This window comes from Corylus avellana, chromosome ca8, assembly GCF_901000735.1.
Source record: "Corylus avellana chromosome ca8, CavTom2PMs-1.0".
Lineage (NCBI taxonomy): Eukaryota > Viridiplantae > Streptophyta > Magnoliopsida > Fagales > Betulaceae > Corylus > Corylus avellana.
In genome coordinates this window covers 5,254,401-5,265,996 of record NC_081548.1, presented here as the reverse complement: position 1 = coordinate 5,265,996, position 11,596 = coordinate 5,254,401, and the positions used below count along the sequence as shown (strand labels likewise).

The following is an 11,596-nucleotide window of genomic DNA, read 5'->3' as shown; positions in this document are numbered from 1 at the left end:
TTTGTTTCAATTGAAATGGAGAAAATTTATTTTATGGTTCATATTAGATTTTACAATCTAATAGTGTATCCGTCACTTAAAATGAAAAGAGAATTGTATTCCATGAGAGCCAATGGAACAAGCCATTAACGTTTGCATGTAGTAGATGTTCTTATGCCTTTTAAAACAATTTCCTCTCGGACAAAATGCCAACCTAGGGGAAACTATGACTAACCTTTAAATTGTTTAAGAATCAAAAGAGTATTTAGACCAAAAGTAAAATATTTCACCAAAATCTCCATGGATCCTTGTAAGGAGGAACATAGTTTTCCGTGGGAGGAATAAGGCGAAAAGAAGCCACAGTTTTCTCCAGAAATGGCCCCATCTGCATCACATAAAAATCCAATTTTCAGTTAAGCTCATTCCTAATTGACAACTTCCCATAAATATCATTTTTTTTTTTTTTTTTTTATGACGGAGAACCTTAACAAGGCAGGGACCTTTAGACCCACCCTTGTAGAGTAAACCTCGGACCCATGCATCTCACCCTTGGAAGTTTTTCTACATGGATCAGGGTAAATCACTGGCTTTTTACACCAGGGGAGTTTGCATCTAACAAGTCTCGAACTTGGAATTTATGGGGTGATACTTCCTAAAACCACAAGCCTTAACCACTAGGCCAACCCTTTGGAGTTATAATGATTAAAGATGAGAGTCGGAGAAAATGAGAAACGTCATGCAGAGTATGTACTAACTATTCTCTTATGTTTACTTGCATAAAAAAAAAAAAAAAAATAAAAAAAGAAGAAGAAGATAGTTCTTCATTGGGTTGGAGAAAATGAATTTCATCTAATTTTAGTCTATTAAACTGACATCTGTCCTTAAAACATGTAATTCTCACATGTATTTCTAAAAATGCAGAGAAGAATCACATATTCTGTTAAACTTTTTAAAAATACATGTAAGAATCACATATTTTACAGAAAGACGTCAATTTAATAGACTGGAGTAGAGAAAAACTCTGTCCAAAAAAATAATGTTCACCCCAACTGCGATTTTGAAGATTTCATATCCCAGAAAGAACTCATGAAAGACCAATAATGAGACAGATTCCATACATGCAACATGAAGTGATTGTTAATTTCCTGTTAACCACCATTACAGTTTGTATTACTTTTGCAGAGTAGCCACAGAGAGAGAGAGAGGGGCTTACCTTGTTCCACTGCCTGCTAAGGGTTGAAGCATTTAGAGAGTACAAATAACCTGCAATTCAGTTTTTGTCAAGTCGAGCAAGATCTGACAAAATATTACAGTAAAAAAGACATCTGATTACAAATTTTCTTATTTTTTTCCCTCCACCAATCTGAAATTGGATATGATTGAGGTCCCAAATGGCTAAAGTTTATCTTTTAATAAATTTCAAGAAAGCTTCAAGAACTGGATTAACAAAAACAGTAGAATATAATCAACAAAGGCATGATTAAGTTTGTATAAATACAACCCATAATCGAAAAAAAGCATCACTAAGTTTTCAGACATTCTTATACATGTATAACAAAGAATAGAATTAAGAAATACTTCCTGTATATGTGGGTTGCGCCCATTTGTGCTTTTTATATCATTTATTACTTATCAAAAAATAAAAATAAAAAAGAACTGAGAAATAAGAGGGTCATACCATCTCTTTCAGCTGTTGACGCAACATAATGTCGAAAAAGGTTTGATTCTTGAGCCTGGAAATTTTGATGGAAGCATTGAAAACCATTAACAGAGTTGCTCATACTTTTGCATTGAAATTGCTACTGAAGATATAAACACTTACAGTTTTTGTAGGTGATTTGCGAACAAGGTACTCATAATACCAGTATGGCTCCCCATCAATCTGGAACAAGTAAACCCCAATCAAGTTCTACTTTCACACATTAAGACATACAAATAGACAAACATGGAGACACATATGTATGCATGAATGTGTGAATGGATGTGTCATGTACATTTATATGTATACAAGTACATAGAATATAGCTTCTTCAATGATGCTTTTGGAGGCGTAAGTTCTGTCATTTTGTTTATCATATTCAGGTCAATGTTGGAAAACTACAAAATGGAAGCAAAGTTTGAGAGCTTACTTCACTAGAATGTGCATCAAGAACTGAACTCTCAGCCATGCGCTGACTCGAGGTTACTCGCTGCAAGATATGGTAGCAAATTAGTCCAATGTAGAATCAACTTCAAGGGATTCAATCAAGCTTTTGGAAGGAAGAGAATGCAACACACCACAAGATAGATAAAGGCATAAGCACTACTATTATGGACAATGTCCATTATTGTTCGTTACATCCAACCAATAAACCTTTTACTCCATGCTTGTAACCAGTACAAATATATTGTTCACATGATTTACTTCATAACAATAAAAGGCTATATTAGCTTTTTTCCTTTTCAGTCTTTAAACACCTTGATGTGCATGCACATACTTCCAGGCCCATAGTCAATCAGTATACACTTTTTGAGATTGGCAAGTAAGAGGGAATCTCTTCTCACTGTTAAAACACTACTTATCTCAAAAGCTTAAATTAATAGGAAAGAATGAATTTAAACATTTACTTAATATTATAACACTCTCCCTCACGTGTAGGCTTAAACTCCCCTTTTAATAAGTGAAGCCTAATACATAAAATATTTAATTGAAATGGAAAGTGAATAACAGAGATAAGGTTCAAATTCAAGACATTTACTCTGATACCATATTAAATCATTACTTGTCTCAAAAGCTTAAGCTAACAGGAAAGAGTAACTTTAATCATTTAATCAATACATTAACACTCACTGAGGCTTAGAATCCTATGGAAGATCCATGACAAAATCTAATTTATTATATGGGTCAAAAAACTGAAGTTACCCTATAAAACTTCAAGACTTCTAATGCAATATCTTGCCTATGCTCTCCTCCTTGGGACAATGGTTCTAGATGGAGTAGCTGACCTACCAAATGCACTTCATAAAACTGAAGGGCTAGTTTATATGAGACAGGTGGACTCAATTACCAAGGCAGACTTGTCAGACAAAACAGAATCAGCAACATCTTTTGCAGTCCATGTCTTCTTGTCCGTTGTTTTTATAAACTGTGAATTTGGGGGACCTATCTGAATCAAAGGAAATAAAATCATTAACCTTGAGAAATAACCAAAAGGAAATTTAACTTAGCAAGCACAATATGGTTAAAATTAAAAGTTACCGAGACAGATATGATGAGGTTATCAATAATGTCAACACGCTCTGAAACAATGCGCAAGCGTGCATCAGCTGTATCATATTAAAGAAAAAAGAAATATCAAGTTAGCATTACATAGGTGATCAGGGTTCATTGCTTCATGTTCTCCTATAGATTGATATAAAAACAGCCACTGAGTGATGTTCCAAAAACTCTAAATGCACCAGGTAGAACTTGGAAATTGCAACAGCTGCAGAAAAAGTGGTGCAAAGCAAGACATGTTAGCTGCACTTACGAGACAGTGGTGCGGCTGACGAATAGCGTTCCGGCTTCCTAGATTCCACCCTTTAAATATATGAAAAGAGTTAGGTTCCTACCATTTAAGGATGCACAATAGAAATAAAGAAGATGACTAGCTTGCTTTTGAGTAATGTCAGATGCATTTTAATTTTGGGAAAGAAAAAATCCTATACTATTGTAAACAAAGAAAAAAATGAGAACTATTGGCGAACTTGGAATATCTGGTTTTGAAAACAGTCTAGGAATTTAGAAATGTTCAGATATATTAAACAATTGGAATCTGAGACAAAATTGTGAGAATTTTTTCTTTTAAATGATCTTTTCTAATCTTATGGCATATAAAAAGATGTGTTACAATTCATCCTTAAATGCTTCAAAAAGTAGAGTAAATTCAAGAAGAACATATTTTCCTGCAAAAAACAAAAAATAACACATGATTTTCTTTTGTTTAAATGAAGTAGCTATAAGAATTTCATATTTTGATGCAAAAGGCCTACCATTTAAAGAGGAACTTCTTAGATGGCAACTCCACTGGGTACAAATAAGAATAAGAATTTACATCATCAACAAGTGAAGTCATTTTCAACTCTTCCTCAGCCAGAGAATCTGCAAGAGAGAGGCTTTGCTAATATGAAGTCTTTAAGAAACTAAAATCCAACAACAAAACAAAATTTAGAAAACCCAAGAAGCAATAAACTTAAACATTGAAAACCAAATCAATTTAAAAACCACCAATTTGCCCATCGAAAGTCAATGTCCCTATTATATTTCTCAATGTATACAAAGATCTAAAGTTAAGGGAACTTCACAAACAACCCCCCCCCCCTCCAAGCTTCCATGCGTATTGAAAGTACCTCGAAATTAAAAAACTCTCAATTAAGAGTATTGAACTTTGAATTACTTTAAATTACCCAATTCGATTAGAATTTTCATGTTTTTTTATTATAAATAAAAAAATAAAATAAAAAATTGTAAATATTCAGGAGTATATATATATTTTTTATATATAAAACACATCTTTGTAATTTTTTATTTTTTATTTTTTCAAAAAAAAAAAAGGGGAGTATTTTGGGCATTTTGACAAAAATTAACGAAAAAATCTTAACTAAATGAGGTAATCGATAGAAATTGAGAGTTCGATACTCTTAATTGAGAGTAGCATCAAAAATGAGTGAAAGTTAAAAAGAGAATTTTCTGAAATTTTTCAAAAAAAAAAAAAAAGTTCAAAAAGATATTTCTAAATTTTTTTATCAAACAGACTATTTTTGCTTGAAACAACTTTAATGGACTAAAATCATCTTTAAAATATCCTTAACCCAATTTCAAATAGCCTCTTATATAAAATAATAAATAAAGAGCAGAATAAGAGCAAATGAAGCGTACCTAAAGATGGTAACATTATAGATAATGAAGAAGATAGGCCGAAGAGCACCAAATCCCTTCTGCAAAAACCATTTTGCGAAGTGGGTGTTGAAGTAGCACATGCAATTCCTTGTAATTTCCCATGTATTCTACATTTCTTGTGGTTTAGCATACTTCTCGCCTGCTTTCTGATTGCCAACACAAGTAATTTCCCATGAAACACAGATTGTGGAAAGAGTCAAACACATACATACATACATACATACATTCATGCTAATTAAGAACTCACAGAGAGAGAGAGAGAGAGAGAGAGAGAGAGAGAACCTGAAGCAGAGGTGGTGTGGAAGAAGAGAAGAGTTGGGAATGGAGAGAGAAGGAGAGGGAGAGAGAACCATTGTTCTTAGAACCTTCTCCTCTCTTCTTGCTTTCTTCTAATACAAATTGTTAGCTCATCCACTTGGATTTCTGCAGTTTTTCATGCTGAGAAGATAGGTTTGGTTTCTCTACAGTTTGAGGTAAGATTCCCAATGCGATATCCTCTATAAGATATATGATGTTTGGTTTCTTCCGAGTTGTAAGACACTTTGTTTCAGTAAAGGTCGGATTCCTTATCCAATAAAACCCTGCCACGTCACTGAAAGACCAACACCTGTCTCTACCGAAAAATTTCACGTCAATATTTTTTTCATTTTTTATTTTATTTTATTTTATAAATTTAATATTTAATGATAAATTCATCCATTCTGTAAAAATGGTTAAAAATACAATACATTATATTATTTCTCAGTTATATATAGTTTTTTTTAAAAAAAATTATTTAAAGTGTGTACATTACTACGTCGTTTAAAGGATTAAGTAATATTAATAATTAGATATAAGAAAATAAAATCTCGCAAAATTTTTTATAAATTTTTAATTATTATTTTTGGGGGGGATTATCAAGTGGTTACTGGTAAGTTAAAAAAAACGGCGCCAAAAAGCAGTTAAACCGGCTGCCAATCAAATCCAAACTCGGAAACATTTCTAACCCGGTTAAGGTAAACCTGTAACCAAACAGACCCTACACTGCACTACGAACTCTTCAATACAGAAAATCTCCCCCAAGACACGCGCTATATATATCTTTATATATTTCTCAATCTCTGCTTCTCCAATTTCTTTGCGCTCCTGACTGACCGGTCTGAAGAGTGAGGGTTTCATTTCTTTCCGAATTTTCGGATATTCTACGGTGAGTTTCCACTCAATTCGTAATCGCTATTATTTTCTGTGATTTTTTAAAAAAAACTTTACTGAATATTGTCTTTTCTTTTTCAGTTTAGGGTTTCTTGTTACACTAGCTTTACCGGAATGAAACGATTGGAATTTTTTTGATGAATCAAGATTGATTTTTGTATCTTGGTTTTTATTCCCTTTCTGTTTGAATTAAATTTGTTATGGGATGGCAATTGATTACTTGGAAGTCTTTCTGAAAAAATTAAAATACATAAATAGTCTGGAAATGAAAGGGGAAAAAAGTTAAATATGAAAATTCGAATGGTATGGTTGTTTCGTTCTTCGTTAGGGGTTTGGAATTGATACGTGATTAATGGGTATGATCGAAAGCTAAGTCGTAGGAACTCTTTACCCGATTATTTTGTTGGTCCGAGTCTAGCAATTGAATTGAAAAAAATAATAATTTCCTTGTGTATAATTTGGTTTAATGCGCTTTTATTGTGGTTATAGTTGTGGAATTATTATGTGGGAAGTTTTAGATAGAGGGAGAGATTGTTAAAGAGCCCTCTGGGGTGGTAACTTGATTTATGATTTCAAGTAGTATGGTTGGACAAAAGGTTAGTAGTCTGCTTGATATCGGGTTTCTGTGATTATTTGGTGCAACAAATTTATGTGCTCAAACTATGTATTATTGCCTTAGGAGATATCCAGTGCCTGTTATAGGGGAATCTTCTGATTACTTGAATACAACTTCCATGAATTATATGGAAGTTGCAAATAATTATTCCAGCTTTCTGAATGTTAGAGGAAAATCGTGGTCGAAAGATGTTTGAGTTCGTTAATGACATGGTTGGATTACAATGCTACACACAACCTTTTGTAATACTTCATTTATATATATGCATAAAAACAGTGCTAATGTCCCTTTGAGTACTTTTATGATAACAAGAATTCTTTAGCACTTTATGTTGAAGTGCGACTGCTGTTATTATTGTACTAGTCAACATCATTTAAATCCTATTTTTTTATATTGTATATGACTTGTTATTGTAAAGCGTTGAAGTTTTGTTTTGTTTTGATTAAGTTTATTTCACAATTTGCCGGATCTGCTAATAGTGGGTTTTTTTAAGGGAAAGGTGATCTTTTGTTTTTGTTAATGAACTGAAGCCATGAAGCCAGGAGTATCTTCCCTGAATCCATATGCAGCATCATACATTCCGCTCTCCCAAAGAGATAATAAAGATAGAACTTATGTGACAGCAAAAGACTATAGGAGTGGCAATGAGTCTGTCCAGTTTGGAGCCCCTGAACAGCTCCATAGAAAATTTTCTCTCGACCCTTATGCCCATGGTACTGAAAAAATCCCCAGTCGTGAAGTTTTTACAGTGAAGAGCCACCCTGCCCATGGTTATGGTTCATCACCACAAAATGTGAATCAAGCAACAGATAAACAGATACTGGATGAAGAATTTGACATGGATTTGCAATATCTTCAGATGACATTTCCTGGTTTATCTGATCAGTCCCTTAATGATGTCTATCTGGCAAATAATGGTGACTTGGAAGCCACTGTTGACATGCTGAACCAACTTGAGGTGAAAAAGTAAACTTTATTAATTTTGAAGTTTTAAACAACATTCATAATATTATCAGGTGGTCAAAGTAGACTTTATTCTCTATAGTTTCTTCCATTTAATTTTTTTATTATTTTGGTGTTGGTTTTTCAGCCCCATACCAATAGTTTGACTTCAGATTATGGTACCGTACAGCACAGTGAGAAAAGTGCTGGTCTAATGGTAGCAAATATTGAAAAGTTTGAAACAATAAACAACTTCTCTGATTCTTTGGTAGGACTATGGCAGTTCATATTGTCTTATGAGTTTTCTTTATAATCTGGGATCAAGAGAAGGTAAAAGGGATCCATCTCAAAGGTTGTAGCAAACCAAATAGAGCTTTATAGGTAAAAGGATGTTTGTCAATATTTTTTCACCTACCACTTTAACCACTTTGTGTAGGAAGTAAATCAATAAATTTGGGCACTTTTATCTTGTAAATACCTATGTGCCACAATTCCTGCAATTTTGAATAACATTGATATGAGAACAATATTACTTTTTTGTTGCATCAGAAAGCTTTTCAGCTTTTCATGTGGATGCCATGATTACTAGGCCAAAGAAAATCTAATAGAATTTATGTCATGTACTTTAATTTCTGGACCTACAAACACTAGAAAGATCTTACCAATGAACTCTGACTCAAATGATATTTCTTTTCCCCAAAAGAATGTGATGGAGGATGAGGTCGTGGGGTTCAAGATCCACTAAGGGCATGGTAATTTACTAATTAAAAAGGTTAGGAATATTATTCTAGGAGCAATTAACTAACCATTGGAATTTAAGAAGTATTACCAAGACTCGGTTCATTTATCAAAAAAATTACCAAGATTCGGTTCATATATATTCACCCTTAGGACCACATGCTTAAATAGAAGTTGTTACTTCAGTTGGCTGTATTAATCTTGCTGAAGGCTCAGACAACCTTTATCTGCTGTTATTTTCGGCCTCAATATCTTAAAAGGCAAGACATTAAATACCATTTTTGTCAGTTGGTGGCAAATGGTCTGAAGACTTTATGGAGCTTTTTTGTGTAGTCACCTCTAGCTGTGTGTTACTTCTGGCACTGAAACTCAGTGGCACAGTTTGTTTTTGCATTATTGCAGATATGATCTTGGAGCTGGTAAAAATTATAGATTGAATTTGGGTTGTTGTCTTTTACCGTGAGGAGAACACGTCTACACAGAGGGGCACGTGTGTCTGGATGCACGCTCAGAAACACAAGTTTAGAAATATTAGCTTCCGAATAACCACTCTCATTAGTCAATATGAGTTGCATATTTTCGGCTTCGTTATTATCATAAGCTGAACTCTAATCTTATGTTTTTACTGTCGATCATTTTAATTAGTGATTGCCTTCTTTTTACCTTCTTCTTACAGTTCCAACCTTTTGAGTCTTCTGAAAGTCTTCCAGACACTTTGGACATCGGCGATGTCTCAGAATTTGGATCTTCAGCCGATTGTGCGCCACTGAAACTGAAGAATGTAGAGGGCGAAACCAGTGCTGCTTCATCCAGCTCCTAGGACTTGGGCGATTGTCTTCTGATTGACCTTGTGATCAACAATCTTATTTGTTTTGGTTGGTATATCTGATCTTGTGGATAAGAAGCATATAAATAGGGCATCTTCTTGGAGATGGCAGACATCAGACGCTATGGTTGTATAGTTCTGAGGCTCATTGTTTTTGTTTGATGGGTCAGATTCCTCCTGTGCAGCTATCGTGCAGATTGCATTTAGTTCAAAATGAAAGGATCTTTGCTGTTTTGTTTTTCTTTTATGCTTTTGTCTTGCTTGGGGTATATGCTCTGTAAGGTTATAATTCTAATGTCATCTGAAGCTCTGGATATGTGATGCTTTAAGCTTGTAGCATGTGTTGTTGCGAAATATACCACAATTTTAACCTGCTGATTTATGATGTTTATTTTTACTCACTAAACACCTATTAGGCTACCAAGGCTTAGTGTTGATTGTTGATGGTTATCACTTTTTAACTAAACCTATATTGAACACGGTGATTTTTAACTAAATCACTTTTTAAGTGATTTTTTTTTTTTTTTTAATGGTTGACATGAAAGACTATTTAAAACACGCTACGTAACCGGTTTAAAATAAATGTGAAGAATAGCATTATTTTATTAAAAATGATATCACGGTCTAGCAGGGATGACTAAATTTCTTCTTCTTCTTTTTTTTTTTTTTTTTGTATTGAAATGACTAAATTTTAATCTACCTAATAATAGAGCTCATGTTTTGCACGTGGGGTCTTTAGGTGTTAGGTCTTTTTCTGAAAAGCCACTCTCTTGTTTTGGCGGGTAAACGAATATTTTTGTCAAAGTTTCCTTCAATTTTCAACGGAGGGAAAAATGTAAAAGTATTATTTATGATTTACTTGATTTATAATTAGTTCTCATATGAACTCATATCATAAGTGTATGAGGTATTTTAAAAAAAAAAATTACTCCTTCTACTCAAATTTTGTCTATTAACTTAACATATTTCATTAGTGTGCCCAATAAAATTGCAACATATGGCACACATAATAAAAGTGTAAAACTATATAAATTATATATTAAAAAAAATTATAAAACTAAAACATTAAAAACCACCCAAAAAAAAAGAGAGAGAGAGAGAAGGGGTTGGGGTGGCACGCAGCCAACCCCAAGCACCTCTACGGGAGCGCGATTCAACCCCAGAGATGTGGCGCCATCCAAAAACATATTAACAAGTTTTAAGGGTGTACCGCTATGAGCCTATAACCACTTAACCGTCTTAACCGTTAACTGCTATAACCGCTAGCGATTATTAGGTTTACTAACCGTAACCGCTAACCGCATTTTTTATATAATATATTTTTATAATTATAATTATAATAATATTTATACATATAACATAATCAATTGATTATTACATCACAAATTTTTTTTGAGATAATTAAATCACAATTTGAGTATTAATATATTATCACTATAATTTATAGGATTATATCACATGATCAATTGATCATTAAATCATTTAATTATATAATAACAAATTATATATATATAATATGGCATAACTCATACGTCATAAGCATGCAAGTTCATACTAATACAACAATTAAGTATCTAGAGACTTAGTTCCAATGTATGTTATAAACTTATAAGTCCATATATGTTATAATACATTATACATATATGCAATTATGCATATTCAATAATATAAATGTATAAGATCAATACTTAATCATATGATTCAATAACAATTCAAATACTTATTAAAGTTAATCATATTATTAATAGATAATGATAATGTGATTCGTATAATATCAAATTAAGTAATTGACATTGGATTAAACAATGTGTTACTTATAACCACAACTGAAGTATTAATGTATTATCATTATAATTTATATGATTATATAATAACAAATTATACATATATAATATGACATAAATCATAAGTATACCAATTCATACTAATATAAGAATTAAGTACTTAAAAACTTAGTTCAAATGTATGTTATAAACTTATAAATCTATGTATGTTATAAATTATAATTATACATATATGCATATGAATAATATAAATGTATAAGCTCAATACTCAATCATATGATTCAATGACAATTCAAATACTTTATTCAAGTTAACTATATTAATTTTTAACAGGTTATGATTTATATTTAAGGATTTTTTTTTTAAAAAAAAAGTACAAGTAAATGTAAATTTGTGGTCAAATATTTTTGATTTTTCAATATGGGCTCTTTTTATAGTAATTTGGCCCAAGAAGACACTAAAAATGCAAAAAACAAATGAGGTAAAAATGCTACAATGATAAAAAATAAAAAAATAAAAAAGCCAAAAACTGAAAAATTGGTTATATGTTTATCTTGAGAAGGCCCAAAATGCCCAATTTTGAAAAAGTGGTTATAGCGGGC

At 32.4% G+C, this 11,596-nt stretch overlaps 2 protein-coding genes across 4 annotated transcripts; one reads left to right on the top strand and one right to left on the bottom strand.

Annotated features, from left to right (window-relative positions):
- Window positions 1–76: 76 nt before the first annotated feature.
- Window positions 77–5,394, bottom strand: LOC132190032 (psbP domain-containing protein 5, chloroplastic). The gene is made up of 11 exons (XM_059604910.1): window positions 5,180–5,394; window positions 4,877–5,043; window positions 3,991–4,099; window positions 3,489–3,538; window positions 3,218–3,285; window positions 3,027–3,125; window positions 2,109–2,168; window positions 1,802–1,861; window positions 1,658–1,712; window positions 1,193–1,242; window positions 77–364 (listed from the first exon to the last, which is right to left on the bottom strand). Exons 1-11 carry the CDS (start codon window positions 5,248–5,250, stop codon window positions 266–268), a joined length of 888 nt encoding a protein of 295 aa, XP_059460893.1. The 5' UTR covers window positions 5,251–5,394; the 3' UTR covers window positions 77–265.
- Window positions 5,395–5,974: 580 nt separating this feature from the next.
- On the top strand, window positions 5,975–9,588 carry LOC132190348 (polyadenylate-binding protein-interacting protein 5-like). Of its 3 annotated transcripts, none has more exons than XM_059605316.1 (3): window positions 5,975–6,083; window positions 7,198–7,662; window positions 9,061–9,588. In XM_059605316.1, exons 2-3 carry the CDS (start codon window positions 7,237–7,239, stop codon window positions 9,202–9,204), a joined length of 570 nt encoding a protein of 189 aa, XP_059461299.1. In that variant the 5' UTR covers window positions 5,975–6,083; window positions 7,198–7,236; the 3' UTR covers window positions 9,205–9,588. The 3 variants fall into 3 exon arrangements, with proteins under 3 accessions (XP_059461299.1, XP_059461301.1, XP_059461300.1); XM_059605318.1 differs by having other exon boundaries at window positions 5,976–6,083; window positions 7,235–7,662; XM_059605317.1 differs by having other exon boundaries at window positions 5,976–6,083; window positions 7,204–7,662.
- The last annotated feature ends 2,008 nt before the right edge of the window (window positions 9,589–11,596 follow it).